The following is a 21643-nucleotide window of genomic DNA, read 5'->3' as shown; positions in this document are numbered from 1 at the left end:
TCCTTGCTTTATCCATCTTATTTAACGCCAATCATTAACTATCCGTTACACCTTCATCTGCTGTCCAACCGCCATTGTTTCACCCAATACCAACCGCTATTTAATAGCTTCTAACAACAACCCTGTGCACTCGCCTTTCGTGTACACCACATACACAATAATCTGTTCTTATTGGTTTCTTACACCACCATTTACTGGTCTTTCCTCTATACCACATACACACCAATCTGCAACATTGGCCTCTACTCCATCATTGTCGTTGGACTTAAAATGTTTTCTTATCCCTTAGTGTGAATCAATCGCCTTATATACCCTAAATTTACAACAGTTCTGACATAGGTGTTCCCTAGAAGTATAACGTTAAAGATAGATATGTTTAAAATTATTATAGGAATTAAGTTTCTTAAACCGACTTAACTATAATTAACGTAAAATACTGACGATTAAAATAATTAATATCAGTTATATTTATTTAATTATTTAAGATAAACGTCTTTCTATGTAATGACACAAGTGAGAGTTTATATAGAACGAGTAATGACGATTGCATCTGAATCGAAACACTACACGCATATCAAAGTTAATATAAAGCGAGTAGGATGAAAAGATCTCTTACAAAACTACAACATTTTATTTTTGCAGAATATTAAATGGAAATATTTTAAATATTTTTCGGCATTACGATTCTTTTAGTAGTTGTGTAGCTATAAAGCTCTGTTTCATCTCAATGTTGCAAGAACATCTTTTGATATTAACATTTCAAACTTGGTGTTTACTTATTAATTCAGCTTTACTTCATTTATATATAGTGTAAACGTAAATTTGAATCCTGTATTTCCGGTTTTCTCATTGGCTAATGGACCTGGGTCTAGAAAGTAAATCTTTGTTTGAAAGAGTACGCCCTCGGAACACCCGGAGACGTTTATTTTGGTTTCCCAACTTTTCATGAAACAATTTACTATTTATTTTTTATTACCTCTCCGAGTGAATTATGCCACAGAGAGGTCCTAATTTCGACGTGTGTGTCTGTTGTTACACACCAGGGGACTGCGTTCTCAGTTTTCAAACTGGAGCAAATGTGTTCTCAATTTCCAAACCGCATATACAGTTCCCGGGAATTTGTAAAATTGTATTCCTCTTACACTTGCTATTACTCCATTGTCTGTCTAACACTACCAACTTCTTGTTTTTGTCCATCCCAAATGGACACCAGTCTGTACTTACTGGCTTCTATACACGACCATCATCCGGTCTTTTATCCATCCCACATGGACACCAGTCTGTATTTACTGGCTTCTATACACGACCATCATCCGATCTTTTATCCATCCCACATGGACACCAGTCTGTATTTACTGGCTTCTAAACACCACCATCATCCGGTCTTTTGTCCATCCCACATGGACACCAGTCTGTACGTACTGGCTTCTATCTCCATCGTCATCGTTAAGGTTAAGATATACGCGGTAAACAGCTAGGGTTACGACAAACGTCTAGCCTCCCAGTGGTGGGGCTTCCGCCAAAGGTTCGCGCAATTGCTCTGTTCTTAACAATACTTGAGATTTGAAACATTTATATACTACCGATTTGAGTAGGACGAAACAGTACGCGTATCCTTCATTTCAAACGTCAATATTAGTCAAGTTATGGTATCGGTTCCTGGTCAAGTCTATCAAGATTGTCTAATTATTCTTAATTAAAATGATGTAACGCTCAATAAAGTCAATAACCAACAAAGAAAATATACAATATTAATTATATTTATTTTAGAATTTAAGACAATCTGGTTTCTCAACTCAAAATTAATACAGAAAGAGTTAAACAGCAGTAAATGTGTTTGTTTGTGTGTCTGTCCGTTGCTATACTAGTGCACCGCGTTAGGAGCTCGCTTGTGTAAAGAAATCTTACAAAACCTCAATATTTCATTTTTTTCCTAATATAAAGTGATTGTATGGAAATATTTCCGTAATTTCGATGCCTTTAGTAGTTTTGTAGCTTTAAAGCTCTGTTTCATTTTGATATTTCAAGGATAATCTTAAATATTATTATTTGAAATGGCTGTTTATATATTACTTAAGCTATACTACATCTGTATATAGAATAATCCTTGGTTTAGATAATACTAAAAGAACGCGAAGGCTTATACTTTGTCGATTAACTCCATTCTAGCTTCCAAGAGGCTGGATTACAGGAGAAACGCCACGACTCCCAGGCCTAGAGAATCAAAGAGTAGACAATTGAGGCCCGAGGTGAATTAAAATATGGGTTTTGTTATTCGTCTCTGTAATGAAGAGACATTAACGGTTCAGAGTGAGCCGAAAGTCAAATATACATTTAAATAATCGGGTTTAGATTTCAAACTAAAATAAAGCTATATGGTGGTCATCGGATTATTGAAAGGTCCGGTCGTAATCAGATTCTAGCTACTATGAATATAGTTGGGGTGAAACGAGAGGATGGTGTTTACATGGCAATCGAGATGGTAATGTAGCTTTCATCATAAAGGGTATAAATATCATGCATGATGGGAATAATAACGGATAAAATATCATCGATTATGGGAATAATAACGGATAAAATGTCATCGATTATGGGAATAATAACGGTTTAAAAAACATCCATGATGGGAATAATAACGGTTTAAAAAATATCCACGATGGGAATAATAACGGTTTAAATATCGTCCATGATAGGCATAATAACGGTTAAAAGAACATCCATGATGGGAATAATAACGGGTTAAATAACATCCATGGTGGGAATAATAACGGGTTAAGAAACATCCATGATGGGAATAATGATGGATAAAATATCATCCATGGTGGGAATAATAACGGGTTAAGAAAAATCCACGATGGGAATAATAACTGTTAAAATATCGTCCACGATAGCCATAATAACGGGTTAAATAACATCCATGGTGGGAATAATAACGGGTTAAGAAACATCCATGATGGGAGTAATGATGGTTTAAATAACATCTATGATGGGAATAATGATGGTTTAAAAAACATCCATGATGGGAATGATATTGGTGCTTTACCGATCCATTATATATTTCCATAATGGTTTAAATAACATCCATGATGGGAATGATATTGGTGCTGTACCGATCCATTACATATGCCCATAAGGGTTCAAAACCAAACCGGATAGGGTTTGGTTTTCTGACAAAAGTGATATATCCATTAATGGAATAGAAGTAAACCATTATTTTTTACAGTGTAGGCCACTTCTTTCAAGATAAAGGGTTATCGATCTCGCACTTAAAAACCAGAAGTAGCTTCTCTGTATAGTGACCGTGATCGGGAGGTCCTAATTTGCCAATAGATTTTTTCCAACTTTTTTACAAACTTACCAATACTCGTTGTAACTAACCCCTCGAAATGTTTGCAAAAACCATAAGCATCTTTATTCAAAAATCAAATTAAATATACAATTAATCATTAATTAATAACGAAATACATTAAATTACCATTATAAAGATGATACTAGCCCTTTAAACTCAACCCTATTCCTTTAAAATAAACTGAAAACAAATTCCCGGTTTCTAAAGACAACTACAATTAAAGAGGAAATAGCCCATCAAAATTGACATCGAACTTTCTAGAACTGTCCTATACCGCAATATCCAAATTGAAATACCTGGCCACTAACGTATCTTTGAAGAACCCAGAAGAATGCCTCGCTTAGTTAGAACCCAAGCAACAAGACCTTTAGACACTATCCTGGTACCTGGCCCGAGGAACTTCTAGAAGATTTTTTTGAACCCTTAAACTGACCAATTGATCCGTCTTTGGTCCTAAATCTAAATGTTTTGCCTATACGCTGATAAACATGAATCCGCCCGGCTACTTCATGAATATAGTCCACTATTCGCCAAACCAAAGCCAATCAACAAACGCCATTGTCCAGGGGATCCTTGCGAGAAACTAGAAGTTATAAATACGTAGTCCCACCTGTCCCACCCTCAGTCGATAACTGAAATCCTTAAATGAAACCCTGTCGGCTCCTTCTCAGAAATCCTTAAAAACCAACGAAGTACGAAGTATCATCTTAATCGAAACCCTTGAATTTTATTAATTTTTGAACTATTTTTTTCGGAAAAGAAACTCGGATGTGTCTTTTTTAACCACTAATATTTAAAAAAGAAGAGAAGGAGCGCGAGTGTGAAAAATATTAAAAGAAAAAATATAATTAACCCTTAAATCGAGTAAGAAGAAAAGAAGAAACCTTAACCTAACCCCTAATAACCGAGGTGGATTAGGGCAAGTTTTGAGCGAGCCATAGGGCTCACTGTGGGGGCATTTCATTTACGAGAGAGAGGAAGAGGAACGGCTGGGTGGGTTGAAATTTCTCCCCTCTATCAACGGAGTAAGATTAAGGTCCTACCTGGTGGATGTTAAGAGAAACAACACGGGATATTGACAAAATGGCCTCCGAAGTTAAGCTTTAAAACTATTCGCGACCTATTATGAGAATTAACAGCTCTAAAAGTTAAGAAGAAGCATCACCTCAATGTAATTTTTATTTAATGGTGAAGCAAAATATGAGAAATAAGTATGTAGGTTTTAACATATAGATAAAAATCCGACAAATAGGAACGAAAAATCGGAAAAAATAGCTAAGCCTTTGCCGTGCTTTAAATCAGTTTCCACCCAGTGCTTGACTTTAATAAATCCCGTCACAACACTCACAAAACCACCAAAGAAATCGGATGTTAAACGGAAAGGTACTTCGACTGCTGACAAATCAACAAACGTCGACAGCAAAAGTCTTCAAGATTGTATCCACTCATACAGTATCAGTGGTAGCTGGGACATTGTTTTGCGATACTTCAAAGCTGATAAATTTTTATTATCACGAAGAATTAAATTACGAAGTAAGTTAAGTTCCTCGTTATACGATAGGCTCTTAGTTTGACCCGAGCCGTAATAGTAGTAGTAGTAGTAGTGGCCGGAGTTTTCGCTTCGTTATCGTAAGATTTTAGCTTAAAAGGAACTCTAAAATACCTTAAACCACCAATAGGGGTAACTGAGTTCGGTTAGAGATATAATTTTAATTAAAATTTTTTAAGAACGCAGCCGGGAATCGAACCCGGGTCGCTCACACAGTAATAAGACATTCTACCACCGAGCCATAGAGACTTGATAGAAACCGCGTGGTTTTATCGTTTAGTTTTATCTCTAAAATGTCGGGGTGATGTGGGGTGGGGTACCTCTTAATCTGTGGGGTCGGATACTTTTGAATTTTTATCTGTGGGGTCGGATACTTATGAATTTGTATGTTTGGGGTTTTTATATTTATTTATTTTATTTATGTGCTAATCTGGGAGCACAGTGCTCCCAGCCAAGTCGAGCACTGACATCCTTTTCTCGAAGCAACTCACGACACTTTTAAGCCCACTGTAACTTCGTGATGGGTCAATGCCTACGAGATAGATAGAAAGCCTGAGCACGGTCCCCTTTGAGCTGGGGAAAGATAGGGGATCTGGCCTGCTTGTTTTTGCGCGTTTCTGGCCTCAGGTGGCGCTTTTATATGACACTTTTCTTTTTAAATATTTCGTTTCCCGCCAAAAATGTTAGAACGAAAAAATCTTTCGAAATTATTACACAAAAATGTTTTTCATAACAATTTTTAATTTTTAAATAAATTCTTAAGTTGGATAAAGAAACTTACCGAAACTCGTGACAAATTGTGGTATATTATTAGAAGTTAGGTAAAAAAAAGACATTTTTACCAGTTTACAAATTTTAATTAAAAACATTTTTATTAATTCAAGAAGTTTAATTAAAACATGTTTTAATTTTTTTTTATTTAATTATGAAGTTCTCATAATCACAACAATATTAAAAAAATTTTAATCCTTAAGGTGTATGAACTAAATTAACGAAACTTTGGACTATTGCTTTTAATTATTCTTACAAATTAGGTATAAAAATGCATATTTTTACCAAATTACTAATTTTGAGTGAATTAAAACTAACAAATACTTAATATACTGACCAAAAATATCACTAATTGCTCAAATGGATTGCAAATTGACTTAGAAAGAACGAAAAATTTCACCCAAATTACTCAGTTTGAGGAAACGAATCACATTGTTTGAGTTAAATAAATCACATTGTTTGAGTTAAATAAATCACATTGTTTGAGTTAAATAAATCACATTGTTTGAGTTAAATAAATCACATTGTTTGAGTTAAATAAATCACATAGTTTTAGGTATACAAACCAAATATAATTAAAGTCTTAACATAAAGAAATCATGTATGTCTAAAGTTTGAGGACTTTCCTTGATAAAGGTTTACTGTGGAGCTTTTTCCTATGATCATTTTCATCTGTAGTATTATTTGCATGGTTTGTTAGTAAAGGACGAATAAATTTTTCCAGCATAATTTCTGCTAATGCACTATCACCACATTTGCACGACAATGCGATTTTGAAGTGAGGGAAAATAATGCTCTTGTAAGCATCTAATGTTTTGTTCCTTGGAAACAGGTGTAAGGATGCGCTTATGAAATCTAAAACTAAACTTAACAAATTCACAAGATATCGATTCGGATACTTTAATCCTCCACGATCATTGGCGTTTATTAATGTGTTAATTGGTGAATTGGTCATTGTACCACTAATTTGCTCTAGGCAATCAAAGCATTGTGTGTTTTCCTCGGCAACTTAGAGAACATAACCTCCAACATGGGCAACGCTTATATTTTTAACAGATATTGAAGTGTGGTCTGAAATTTACAATTTAATGAGACAATATTCCTAAACATATAAAGGGGTTTCTCAAAGATCTGTCAGAAATTAAAGGGGGTGTTCTTTGTCCAATTGCTAGTCGAAAATGTTCTGTGACGTTTTGGCGTCCGAGCCACCATTTTCAAGTTAAGATTGGAGTGTTTACGGATGACCCCTTAAATTTAATTATGAAACAGAAGTACACCCCTTTAATTTCTGACAGATATTTCTCAAATCCCGTATATATATTTTTACCATTTTTCTTCAGTGTTTCCATTCTGAATAATATTGATTGCAGATAAGGTGTAAGCTTTATCATCTTCGGGTCAAAGCAATTCATAGAGCAAATAGATGCTTCGTTGATTTTTTTAAATTGCCTATAATCTTTTCCCATCTCTCCTTTCTGGTATTTTTTCACTATATCGTTGAGATCTTCCAGCCTCTTCTCCAAGACTCTTATTTTATTCTTGAGTTTGTAGTTAGCTCTCCCAACCTTCTGAATAAGTGTCTTTGGGCGCCTAGACCTGACACAAGGACTTGCTTGTGTTGATGCATCTTTAAGAGTGGTAGTAATATCTATAGGAACATTTCTTTTATCTTCAATAGGAACATTTCTTTTATCTTCAATAGGAACATTTCTTTTATCTTCAATAGGAACATTTCTTTTATCTTCAATAGGAACATTTCTTTTATCTTCAATAGGAACATTTCTTTTATCTTCAATAGGAACATTTCTTTTATCTTCAATAGGAACATTTCTTTTATCTTCAATAGGAACATTTCTTTTATCTTCAATAGGAACATTTCTTTTATCTTCAATAGGAACATTTCTTTTATCTTCAATAGGAACATTTCTTTTATCTTCAATAGGAAAATTAATCAGATCTTGCTTGAAAACATGAATTTCATCTTCATTAGGAACATCAATCAGATCTTGATTGCAAACAGGAATCTCATCTTTGTTAGGAACATCAATCATATTTGATTTGAGAACAAATACATCCTCTTCATTAGGAACAGCTTTGGGAGAGTGATGATTTTCTTCATCCAGAGATATGTCAAAATTTGGCATTGGTGGTACATTGTATGGCAAGATTAGACTTGATGTGAAAATGTTTCGATTAGTAACTTGAATTTCATTTGTAACATCTGGAGTAGAGTTAAGAATAACTTTCTCGCGATAGTGTTTATTTTTGTCATCCAGGGATACGTCAAAATTTTCAGTTGTACAATTGATGGAGCATGTGATGAGAGCGGCACTTAGATTTCTCCTAGCACCATAAAATTTATTTAATTGACAATTTGCAATTGGTGATAATGGTGTTGAGTCACAGCGATTACGTTTTTTCGCAACCATGGCTGGTGAGCTTTCAGTTTCGTTCAAAATTACTGGAACCGCAAATGGCAATAACCTTCTTTTCTTTGGACAGGATACACTGAAATCAGTGTTTTTAAAATGTTTGCTGCAAATTCTGGTATCATTATTTATTAGTTTTTCATAAATTATTGTATCCTCATCTACTGTAATCCCGTATATAGAACAAATCCATTTGTATCTCAACTCTTTATCGCTCGGAAAAGAGTGAAAACTAACATTTTCATTTTCGTGACTTTCGTCTAGTCCTCTCTTTTTCTTCTTTCGATTACATTCATTGCAAGCTGGCACGATGCATTTGACCATTTTTAACTAATATATTTTAATAATATTCCAGATCTAAGAAATTTGCAGAAAATTACACTGAAATAAGAAATAAATATACTGCCTTTAGCATCAGCCTCTGATAATTTAAATTGCTAGGCCTTGGCTATAATAAAGTTGTCAAAGCCAAACAACTAGAAAACCACTTAATAACGCGTTTAATGAAATCGTGATTAAAATTATAGTTATTTTAAAGATATTCGATATTATTTATACAATTTGTAATTTTCTTTAGCTTACCTAAAATTTCGAGCCAACACAACTCATCTCGTGATTTTCGTCCGTGCCCCGCTGAAGCAGACGATGGAGAGTCCGTTATGCCGCGAAAATATTTCAAATATAAAATAGTGACACATAAGAGCGCCTCTGTTGGCCTAAGCGGGCGAATTAAAATATCAGAAAATATATATTTTATGAGCAGGGTGCTCAGGCTATCTATCTCGTAGGCATTGGATGGGTATAAATAAAAGTCTGAAATTTGGCTTGCCGCGAGGACTGTCAATCCTAGCGATAGTTTCGAAATTTCAAGTTCCTACCCTATATACTTTTCGAAATATCGCAGGTGAAATTTACCTTATTTTGTCACTCTCTCACTCACCGATCATCAAAATTCTAAGGTACTTCTAGAGGAGATAGAAACTTAAAATTCATGATTTAGTTTTCATTTATTTTATAAAGCACAGAAAAATTAAAACATCCCCAATTTTTATAAAATTGCTCTTTAGTTCTTGATACTAAAACTAGATGGCGCCAGGGCCGGATTAACCACTAGGCAAGTTAGGCAATTGCCTAGGGCCCGGATATCTGAGGGGCCCGTAATAAGCTAGTTTTCAAAAATTGAGAAAATGAAAAACCCAAAAATATATTTCCCCCTCTTTCTCTACCAAAACATAACGTCACTGACACCATGGAAAAGCCAGGTGAGATGTAACGGCAGCCTAATGTTGAAAAACCCGTTACCCAAAAACATTATGGCAATTTATAAAGAGAGAAAGAAAAAGACAAAAAGAAACTTAAAAATTCAATGGAAGTGTATTTTCAGAAGTCGCAATCCTCGGAGAAAGAAATATCATTTTGAATTCGTGTTGTTACTGACGTCCCGTCATTAAACACTGAAGTTGCATTGTATGATTCCTTGATAAGCTTTATTCAGGGTGTTCGTCATAATTTGAAATAATTTAAATAATTGCTCAGCTCACAAAATAGATAATTTACAAAAGTAACGAAGAAAGGGGAAAAATACGTAAAAGGTTCTTCGATGGTGGCGCAGGAAAGAACAAGGCGACCCTAGGTTTGGGCTCGTAATAGTAGCCACATCGTACTGTACTTGACAGGCGTACAGAAAATTTGAGTGAATAGCCCTTGATGCGTTACCTACTGTTTTAAAATGATTACTTCATTTTTTTACTTCTGTTATAATTTTAATAGTGAAACACGAACGGAAAACGTGAGTACCCCCATGATGAGCATCCTTTAACAATGGTTAAACGAAATACCCGTAAATGCCCATTAAAAGAAGTACAGAAAATGAGAGTGAATAACCCCTCGATTTCCTTACAAAAATAATAACCCATAATCCTTACTTCAATAAATTTACTTACGTTATAATTGTAATATGCAGGGCCACAAGCTAGTACTTTCTTTTAAAATTCTTCTCGACTAGTGGAGAAATACACGTAACTTCTAATAATAAACATCTCAAGACCATTCTAAATATAACAACGGAACATACTTTCTTTTGCTTTTTAAAAATTCTCCTCGATTTCTTTGGATTTTGAAATAGGGGAGCGGGATTGAAAGCGTGAAACCCTTATTGTCGACGGGTGACAGGAATTTTAAAGGCAGCATTTACTTTCCATTTTAATTAAGGTAACACCATAATCCTCTATCTCGCTTTAAATATGTCGAGCAATCGTAAAACACAATTCAAAATGCTTAACCTTACTGGTACAATTAAATGCAATGCTTAAAGTTACTATTATAATCCCCATTCTCTTAAAATACACGAACGTAAAAATCACCTCACCACAAATTTCTCCCATTCACTCTCCCTTAAATGACGAACGAAAAATTCTATACTACCAAACGCGCTATTCTTTCACGTCTACTGGTACTAGTACTACTAAGAGAACGAGTACAACAGGGCAGGCCAAACTAAGAGACTCATCGTAGATGTACATCATACGATGTGGCTAAAAACGATGATAACACACTGAGTGGAAGGGAAGCTTTCAAAATAAAAGCGTTTTACGTCTTATGTGAACGAGGGATCCGTCATTGCCAAAAAATCCCGTACGCTCGGGGAAAAATCCAAAAAATCCAAAATTCCAGTGAAAATACAAAAAGGATTTTGTAATTTTTGAAAAATCCGAAGATCGTTCAAAAGTTTCAAAATATATAAAATTATGTTAAAAATCCAAAAATCCACCGAAAATCTCAAAAAAATCCAAAAATACCGAAACTTTTTTAGAAATCCAAAATAACATGTTAAATCCGGGAGTTTGTTCGTATTTTTTTAGAAATCCAAAATTTTGTGAAAATCCACAAAAAAAATCCAAAATTTTGTGAAAAAAACCCAAAAAGAAGACGATACAAATTACAGTTAAAAATACGAAATCCCAAAACAAATAACGATATTCCTAAAACAAATTACGAAATTCCATGAAAAAATTCAAAAACACAACGGTTTTTTTGAAAATCCTACTGGATTTTGGATTTTTATAAAAAATCGACAAATCCATTTAAAAAAAAATACGTAAAAATCCATAAAAATCCCGTACGTTTTTTCTTCGAATGACGGACCCCTCGTATGTGACAATCTAATGACAAAAACTAAAAAAAACAATCTAAAGTTAACAAGGACACTGATGAAAAGTTCAAACCTATTTTTAACATTAATGCCCCCGATGAATCTTTCTCTGGAGCTTTCCAAGAATTGGCAGAAACGTATTGCAATGATTTAAATTTTGAAGAGCTTGAAAACGAACTGCTACATTTCAAGCATTTCGTGAAGAATGAAGAAAGCAAAAACCCAGAATTCTTTCATTCCTTCATTCTTACCAATAATATCATTTCAACTTTTCCAAACTTAGAAATTGTTTTGAGAATTTACTTGTGTTTGCAATGCAAGAGGCGAGAGATCCTTTTCAGCTTTAAAAAGAGTGAAAAACTACTTAAGAACCACATTAGCCCAGGAAAAATTAAGTTCTTTATCTTTGATATATATTGAAAAGGATTTGCTAAAAGACTTCATAGACTATGAACAGATAATTGATAAATTTCTTGAATTAGAAAGAAAGGAATTGAACTATTGAGTTCAAAAAGAAATTTAAATATGCAGTTCAGTGTTAAGTCAATTAAAAATACAAAAACAGTATGTCTCTTAGATTCTCTTAAACTGTGGTCTGTTGGGGGGCTGGGGGCCCGGAACTAACGCCTTGCCTAGGGCCCAAAATATTGTTAATCCGGCCCTGGATGGCGCTGTCGTCTTTTCAACAGAAATAATGTGGCCTCCTGATGAATGGACGTAACGGTTCAAAGTTAACCGAAAGTTAGATACATATTAAAGCTAATAGCAGTAGTAGATTAAAAGAAATGTGTCTTAACTGATGCTACATTCCTATATTTGGATATAGCGTACAATTTTTTCGGCATATTCTCTAGGGGTCCAAAGGGGTAAATCAGCGTAAATATGGACAAACGTTAGCAATTATATTGGCAAACGAAGTACAACGAGAGATGGATCTTGTTTTAATTTAACTACCGAAGTATAACGAGAGGGTCTACAAAAAGTAGTGAGATCCTATCAAAAACATTAACATGTACAAAAATGGGCCAAGCCTCGCCTCGTGCCCTATCCGCCGTAAAACGTTCTGAGATCCCATGTAGAGCCAAGTCTGTCATCTTCTTCTCATTCAATCGCCAATTGAACAATTATGTTATAAATTAAGTCATTTTTCTAATAAATAACCAATATTCTTTGACTCATTATTATACATCTTTGTTCGTATCAAAAATATCGTGACTTGGCAATCGCAGATAATTACCTTATAAAAGTGTACTTAGGGTTATGCATAACTTACCATATAAACTTGTTTGTACATAGGGTTATGCATGACTTATCTTATAAATTTGTACGACTTACCTTATAAATTTGTACATATCCCCTCGACAATAAACGATTTAGTGAATATCCCTTCAATTATTTTATAATCGGCAACGATCTAGTGAATATTCCCTCAACTTCCTTTTAACATTATCTACCTGCGATTGGCAAGTCACGATATTTTTGATAAGAACAAAGATGTATAATAATGATAGAGTCAAAGAATATTGGTTATTAATTAGGAAAAGGACTTAATATATAACATAATTGTTCAATTGGCGATTGGCGATTGAATGAGAAGAAGATGACAGACTTGGCTCTACATGGGATCTCAGAACGTTTTACGGCGGAGAGGGCACGAGGTGAGGCTTGGCCCATTTTTGTACATGTTAATGTTTGTGATAGGATTAAATAGATAACGATCTTCCCCGTTTCCTACCGCGCTCCTCGTGTGTCTCATTCTCGTTCGGTAGCTATCGTCATCTATATTATGTTTGACTGGAAAGTTTTGGCGGTTAATTCAAATGTGGGTTTAGATAGAGCTAACATAGTGTTAAAAGAGCGTTATGCGTTTGATCATTTTAGCATTGCTAAAGGTAATTCGAGGGGATATTCACTAAAATAGGTAATCACTACAACTAAACTTTCTCTTTCAAACGTTTCTGGGCATAAGTCCTTGTTAGAAATTTATAAGATGCAATAAGTGTGCAACGGCATAAGTTTATGTTGTAAACTCATCGAGGGGACTATCACTAAAACTATCCGTTCTTCGATTCGCCAGAATATTAGAATTACAGCATCAGTAGATTTATACGGTTATAATTTTATCACTGTTAAGAGTAGGGCATCGAGGGGCTATTAACTCTGATTTTATGCACGGTAAATCATTTCAGCATTGTAAAAGATAGCGCTATTCACTCATTAGGGTAAGGTATAGAGGGGTTATCCACTCATTAGGGTAATTCACTCGTACGATGTGGCTACTATTACGAGCCCTTGGGCCGTCTTGTTGGGTTTGTACTTTGGCATTAAATCCAGTTTTTCTAGGTAATATTGCAAAAATTTATGATTCGATTATTTAGGTTAAATGTGACAGTCGTACTCAACCAATTTAAGAGTCTGGAGAAAAAATGCTATTGAAGGAATATAAAATATAACCATTGGAGTTAGTGATTTCTGAAGGTGGGCAACGTAACCTTTACATCCTATTCAAAGCTGTGCAAAAATACGAACTAAAAACGGAGAATCAGGCATTAAACATGGAAAAATTAAGAAATTTACTTGACATTATATCTTGTAGAATTGGTCATACATTTTGTCCAGGTGTTAACGGAGATAAATCTTAAATTGAAACTTGTTCCACAAGTTCTGTTCTGCCAAAAAGTTTGAAAACCTTCAAGTACCCTTTAAGGAGATATCAAGCAATTAGGTTTGAAATTTTTTATCAGCATAATTTTAAAAACATTTCTAAACATCCTAAAAGCAAGCAGTGCCATTTTTGTGCTGTAATAACGAATCAAATTTTGAAAAGCAATAAAAGAAAGGCCTGTGACACTCCCACTCGAAAATACAAGTGCCAAAGGATTAATACTAACTATTCGATTAAATTTCTAACACCTAAAAGCAAACAACAACGGCTGTCAAGGGTTCAAACAGCAAGATTTAGTTTGAAACGAAAGATTTCTAGCCTGGAGAACGAATTACAAATACGGCAATTAGAATTTTCCGATCCGTATTCTCATGAAATGTCGCAAATTGTCGATAAAATAAATCAAGAATTTAAATACTATTTGGACAAAACCTTGGATTCAACTCATGGCTTTACAAAACGCCTCTTAAAGGAATCATGGGAACGAGATTCTCTTTTAAAACCCATGGCTGAGCAAAAGGGTTTTATATTGGATCAGGTCAATTCTTTGAGTGCCAAGAGAAAGAAGAAATGGAGTGCCATAACTTTGAGAATCGCCCTTGCCGTATATTGCCGTAGCCCAGCAGCTTACAAAGCTGTACGTGGTTTTAAAATTTTGAGTCTCCCTTGTGAGTCAAGTGTCAAACAGAAAGCAAATAAATTAAACCAGAAGAAAATAGGGGAAGTACGTATTCTTAGCTATTTCGCGAGACGTCACTTTATCGGTTTTTTCGCGCCACTGTATATCCGCTTTTTTTGGCGGGAAACCGCGGATGAATACAAGAAACTATTTTCTTCGAAGGTTCGTCTGCTATTGTTGATCCTTCTGGTAGTGTCTTTATATTAGACTTCTTCAGTTTACTACGACCGAGGCTTAACGAGTCACTCGAATTTGGCGAAAAATCTACTTGAATGCCTTTAGTTTTGCCTTAAAAACTTGTCTGGCTTTTCTTGTCACTAGTTTCCCGATATACTAAATTACACTGGACAGAACTATCCATTTTTAACTCTTAATTGAACGACAACTTTCAATATCAATCTACCGGGGCGAAAGAAGGACGGAAATCGTCGTCTATACTCTGTAGTTCGGTTTCTCACGGTATGGTGGCGCACCTTCAAAAATTTCTATCGGTTCTCTGCCTTTCTCTGATTGGCCAATTTAAAGCGATAGCTTGTTTCTGGGAGAGAAGGACGACTTGCACTAGCTAAACGTACGAATACGTACTTCCCCTATTTTCTTCTGATTAAACCTAACACCAGGGGTACAAAAACATTTTCTTGTCGCCGAGGAAAATAAATATTGTCTTTTCAAGTAGGAGATAGAATTAAGGGGTGAACCTGTACCTATGGGGGAGGGTATTTTAGTGATGGATGAAGTTAAAGTCATCAACAAAGTAATGTGGAATTCCAAAAGCCACGAATTCGTAGGCTACACAATGAATGAAGATGACTATAGTCAGCTTACCGATATATATAAAGCTTTATCACCTATATCGCCCTCACCTAACCTATACGTTTTACAAATTTTGTTGATTGACTTGACCTCTGGATATGACGTAATTGGCCTTTATACAGCATACCCTTTTCAACAAAAATTATTAGTTGCTTGTTTATACGAAACCATAGAAGCTTTTCACATTTGCGGTTTCAGGACAATGGCGATCGTATGTGATGGAGCCAGTTAAAACTAGCATTAATCAAACTTACAATGGGTGTTACTGGGTCTTTTGGATTCGAACTTAAAGAAGAAAAATACAACTTTGAAATTCAGCCAAGCTTTGAGAACCTCTTTTCCCAAGAGTAGAGGAAAATTCACTGGATTATATGTCCCTCACACCAGTTGGAAAATGTTATTGGTCAACTGTATGCATCGAGAACCGATGGACCAAAGGACATTTTATAACCATCTTGACATGAAAATCAAATTAAATTTCCAATTAAACCTTTAAATTAATAACGAAGTGCCTTAAATTACCCCTATAAAGATAATATTAGCCCTTTAAACTTAAACCTATCCCTTTAAAACAAACTGAAAAGAAATTCACGGTTTCTAAAAATAACTACAATGAAAGAGGAAATAGCCCATCAAAATTGACAGCGAACTTTCTAGAACTATCCTATACCACAGTATCCACAGTGCAAAATGAAACACCTAGCAACGAAAACTTTTTCCAAGAAACCAGAGAAATACTAGCTTATTTAGACCCCCAAGCAACAAGACCTTGAGTCACTATCCTGGTACCTGGCCCGAGAAACTTCTAGAACATTTTTTTTTAACCCTTTAACTGACCAATCCGTATTTGGTCCCAAAACAAAAAGTTTTGCCCATTCGCTGTTAACATGAATACGCCCGGCTACGTCATAAATATGGTCCACTATTCGCCAAACCGAAGTCAATCAACAAACGTCATTATCCCAGAAATCCTTGCGAGAAACTAGAAGTTATATATACGAAGTCCCTCCTGTCCCATCGTCAGTCGATACCTGAAATGTCTAAACGAGACCCTGTCGGCTCACCCCCAAGAAATCTCTAAACGGACGGAGATTATTTTTTAAATCGAAACCTTTATTTTTATTCGATGTTTTTATTTTTATTCATTTGATACCTTTATTTTTCATCAAGTTGAATCGGAGAATATTTTAATCCCTAGAAGAAGAGAGCGCGCGAACCCTTAAATCGAGAAAGAAGAAAAAATAAAATAATTAACCCTTATATCGCGAGAAAAGAAAAAAGATCCTGAATTAAAACCCTTAAATCGAGAAGAAGAAAAAAGATCCTGAACCCTTGAGAAGAATATGCAAGAGGAGCAACTTGTCGTAAGAAATTAAATAAAACTTGAAACTATTGATTAACTGGCTTGAAATTATTGTTAAAGAACCTGGATTATGGTTGACGGATTGATTCATTTTAAAAAATCTTAACTTTCTATTTTTGAACATCATTTTTTAGTGCATAATTGCACGCTTTTAACCTAACAAACCCCTAAATTTAATTTTTAAAATCTTAAAGGCTGTAGGAGGTAATCCTATTGAGGAGCCATTTCAAAGAGGTTATAAATTGCAAACCTCCCTTAGATGTAAGTTTAATTGTCTTGTTTAATTTCTTTATTTTGACCCCTATAAAAGTGTGTGAACATTTATGAACAAGATTGAATATTATGTTGAATATTAAAAATTGGATTAGAATCTATTTTGACTCTCACTTGACATATACCAACAAACGCGGTCACTTTTGATTCAGAAATTTTATAAGCCCCTCGTTTCCGCTAAAAAGGCCTTAACTCCCCACAACTGACTGCATTCTAACATCTAGTCTAGCGTTTGCGAGGATGAATCATAAGTGAAAATAGGTAGGTGTTTATCTTATACTTTAACCCCTCTAATAAGACGTCGAACACTCCACCTTACCCCCATAAAATCTTAAAGAGCATAAAGAAAAGGCTTATAAATTGGCGCAGTCGGCAGGATGCGATACTTCGGAATCTTATCGATATGATGGAATCTGACATGTTTTAAAGAGAGTCAAAGTTGGTTCAATTATTATAAACCCCCTATATTTTGAAAAATAGTGAAAAATAATCGAGCAATCACCATGGGTCAAATTGACACCTCAGATCTCCTAATATACGTTTTGATTATCTTAGTAATAGTATTGTCGTATGACAAATTAATTCTACCTTTGAAAAAAATTTTGTGTGACGTGGTTAGTTTAATCCAAAGAAAAGATTTAGTGACCCCTAGTCCTAAGGATGAAATTATATTAAAACTAGTACAACAAAATGTTGAGTTACAACAAATTTTTAAAGAAACTCTAGAGACCCTTAATAAGAATTATAGAAATTCATTAGAAAACCTTAGAAGAGTCGAAAAGACTAGAAAAGAGGAAGAGAGATTAAACCCCATATTTGCATCAACCCCTTATAATCAAAAAAGAACAATCAAGAAAGTATCCCTCCCCTCCACTTTGCGCGAAGAAAAACGTTCGGAAGACCCTTATGCGACGCGAATAGAAGAAACCTATACAACCCCTACTACTACGAGCGTGAATAATGAAATAAATATGCCAGAAGATATAGAAGCAGAGAAAAAACAAGAATTGCAAAACTTCTTTATCGAAGAGATGAGAATGGATGAAAGTTCCCTTACGGAGGATGAAACAGCCGAAGACAAAGAAGAATTGAAACATAGCACCCTTACTTTTTACCCCACTGACGTGTTTTTGAATGGATACAAGTTGATTAAGACTTCAAGTACTAAAACCCCTATGCATCGAAAAAAAAAAAAAAAAAAAAAAAAATATTAACGTGATGGTAAGATGAATGTGTTAAGTTCGGGGACGAACTTTTCAGAAGAGGTGGGGATATATAACCATCTTGACATGAAAATCAAATTAAATTTCCAATTAAACCTTTAAATTAATAACGAAGTGCCTTAAATTACCCCTATAAAGATAATATTAGCCCTTTAAACTTAAACCTATCCCTTTAAAACAAACTGAAAAGAAATTCACGGTTTCTAAAAATAACTACAATGAAAGAGGAAATAGCCCATCAAAATTGACAGCGAACTTTCTAGAACTATCCTATACCACAGTATCCACAGTGCAAAATGAAACACCTAGCAACGAAAACTTTTTCCAAGAAACCAGAGAAATACTAGCTTATTTAGACCCCCAAGCAACAAGACCTTGAGTCACTATCCTGGTACCTGGCCCGAGAAACTTCTAGAACATTTTTTTTTAACCCTTTAACTGACCAATCCGTATTTGGTCCCAAAACAAAAAGTTTTGCCCATTCGCTGTTAACATGAATACGCCCGGCTACGTCATAAATATGGTCCACTATTCGCCAAACCGAAGTCAATCAACAAACGTCATTATCCCAGAAATCCTTGCGAGAAACTAGAAGTTATATATACGAAGTCCCTCCTGTCCCATCGTCAGTCGATACCTGAAATGTCTAAACGAGACCCTGTCGGCTCACCCCCAAGAAATCTCTAAACGGACGGAGATTATTTTTTAAATCGAAACCTTTATTTTTATTCGATGTTTTTATTTTTATTCATTTGATACCTTTATTTTTCATCAAGTTGAATCGGAGAATATTTTAATCCCTAGAAGAAGAGAGCGCGCGAACCCTTAAATCGAGAAAGAAGAAAAAAAAAAAATAATTAACCCTTATATCGCGAGAAAAGAAAAAAGATCCTGAATTAAAACCCTTAAATCGAGAAGAAGAAAAAAGATCCTGAACCCTTGAGAAGAATATGCAAGAGGAGCAACTTGTCGTAAGAAATTAAATAAAACTTGAAACTATTGATTAACTGGCTTGAAATTATTGTTAAAGAACCTGGATTATGGTTGACGGATTGATTCATTTTAAAAAATCTTAACTTTCTATTTTTGAACATCATTTTTTAGTGCATAATTGCACGCTTTTAACCTAACAAACCCCTAAATCTAATTTTTAAAATCTTAAAGGCTGTAGGAGGTAATCCTATTGAGGAGCCATTTCAAAGAGGTTATAAATTGCAAACCTCCCTTAGATGTAAGTTTAATTGTCTTGTTTAATTTCTTTATTTTGACCCCTATAAAAGTGTGTGAACATTTATGAACAAGATTGAATATTATGTTGAATATTAAAAATTGGATTAGAATCTATTTTGACTCTCACTTGACATATACCAACAAACGCGGTCACTTTTGATTCAGAAATTTTATAAGCCCCTCGTTTCCGCTAAAAAGGCCTTAACTCCCCACAACTGACTGCATTCTAACATCTAGTCTAGCGTTTGCGAGGATGAATCATAAGTGAAAATAGGTAGGTGTTTATCTTATACTTTAACCCCTCTATTAAGACGTCGAACACTCCACCTTACCCCCATAAAATCTTAAAGAGCATAAAGAAAAGGCTTATAATTTCAAGAAATAACATTCACTTTGGGTGGCGACAAGTAGACCTAGTAAGAGAAAGGGACAAAGAGAGGGCCAGAGCTGGTCAGTTGCGTAGACAGTGCCGGATAAACGTTTCTGGACATTTTCATTTGGCTGCCATTTTGTTCCTATTTGAGCTAGAGTAACAAAATAGGACTTTCTAAATAGGTTTACTTCTCCACATTATTTTAAAATGAAAAATGACACTGTGGCGTTAATAGGGTGTTAGCCATAGCGGAAATAGTAAAGCCCCCGATAATGACGTTACGAAATAATGCTTTAAATGGATCAACAATGCTATCGTTGCACGCGTCTTGTCACGTAGAATCGGTTCAGAAAATCAAAAGTTATGACAAAAACGTGACGTTCTAAACAATAGCAAATAAGCCTAACGATTATTAATTTTATCTATATCAACTTTGCTCCGTATTAAAAATTACGATCAAAAAAACAAGATGTTCTAACCCGAGAATTTCTAGTTCCACACTGACATATGAGAATTGAGAACTTATGAATTAGACTCAGTCTTCAGAAATGGAGGGTTGTTGGTGGTGGTTTGTAAAAGTCTAAATATTTAGATAGAGATTTGGATATGTTTAATGATTTTTTATAATTTCCTAGTTGCTAATACCGAGGTTTCCCAAAACGGCACATTATTAAAAAATGTTGGCCTAAAATGGCACATTTTTTGTAACCAAAAAGGGCACATTTTTTTCGTAGGTTTTCTGAAATCTGATTGTTTACTGTAGCCCAACACGTCATATTTTTATAGCCTCATTTGGACAAGTTGTAAGCCGATAGACTAGAAAAATGGACTTCAAATTAATTGCTAGTAATAAGGGTGGCCAGTGCTTAATATTTGACCAATTTAAATTTAAGTTGTTCCGCACACTAAAGAAAAGTAGCGATATTGTATGGCGATGCACATTTAAGAACTGTAACGTAACTATTACAACCGACGTTAACAAATCAATAATAAAAGGTAACAACAACATGGACCATGCTCATGACAAATTAAAGACAAATGACCTACAGCGACAAGAGCTTCGTGTTAACTGCAAAAGGAAAGCTGTTGAAGACTTTTCTGTCCAGCCTTCGAAACTAATACGGAGAGAGGTTCAAATTTATGACAATAATTCGGATTTGGTGGCCAGTGATATGTCGAGCGTAAGAAAGTCGGTGTACAGGGAAAGACGAAAGCTTATACCAAGAATACCTACTTCAATATCTGAAGCATTGATTGCGATCAAAAGCGCGGACTTCAAAACCAAAAAAAGTGAAACGTTTTGCCATGTGAGTGAAAAATTTCAAATAGTAATTGTGACCACTAAATCTAACCTCGAATTTCTTATTAACGTCTGCGAAGAGTACTTGTTTGACGGTACGTTTACATATTGTCCTAAACACTTTTATCAACTTTATACCATCCATGGTCATACCGATGGCTTCTACTTTCCATTGATATCATGTTTTTTACCATCCAAGACGCGAGAGTGTTATACAAACATGTGGATTTTTTTGTCCGAAATATGCCAAGAATATGGACTTAACTTATGTCCTAAAATTCTGATGTTTGACTACGAACTTGCTGCTCACTTAGCGGCGAAAGATGTTTTCCCTAACTCGACTCTTAAAGGTTGTAGATTTCACCTTGGCCAATCATGGTGGCGAAAAATTCAATCGATACCCTCGCTTCGAAAAGAATATAACAGAAAAGATTCGGAAATTGGCAAATGTCTAAAAATGTTTTTCGGGATGGCC

The 21643-nt window shown here is 34.9% G+C and overlaps 1 protein-coding gene across 1 annotated transcript; it reads right to left on the bottom strand.

Moving 5' to 3' along the window:
* Positions 1-7412: 7412 nt before the first annotated feature.
* LOC149720191 (uncharacterized) lies at positions 7413-8737 on the bottom strand. The gene is made up of 3 exons (XM_089864415.1): positions 8681-8737; positions 7472-8574; positions 7413-7427 (listed from the first exon to the last, which is right to left on the bottom strand). The coding sequence occupies exons 2-3, from the start codon at positions 8420-8422 to the stop codon at positions 7413-7415; spliced, it is 966 nt and encodes a 321-aa protein (XP_089720541.1). The 5' UTR covers positions 8423-8574; positions 8681-8737.
* Between the last annotated feature and the right edge of the window lie 12906 nt (positions 8738-21643).

The sequence above is a fragment of the Phalangium opilio genome, unplaced genomic scaffold (assembly GCF_054372755.1).
Source record: "Phalangium opilio isolate 3A_F unplaced genomic scaffold, DU_Popi_V2 ptg000002l_1, whole genome shotgun sequence".
NCBI classification, from domain to species: Eukaryota; Metazoa; Arthropoda; class Arachnida; order Opiliones; family Phalangiidae; genus Phalangium; species Phalangium opilio.
The sequence above is the reverse complement of the archived record's forward strand: the minus strand, read 5'-3'. Positions and strand labels throughout refer to the sequence as shown.

What these genes read in the sequence shown, in the direction of transcription:
- LOC149720191 (XM_089864415.1), bottom strand. Translation starts at nt 8,422, where the DNA reads ATGGTCAAATGCATCGTGCCAGCTTGCAATGAATGTAATCGAAAGAAG.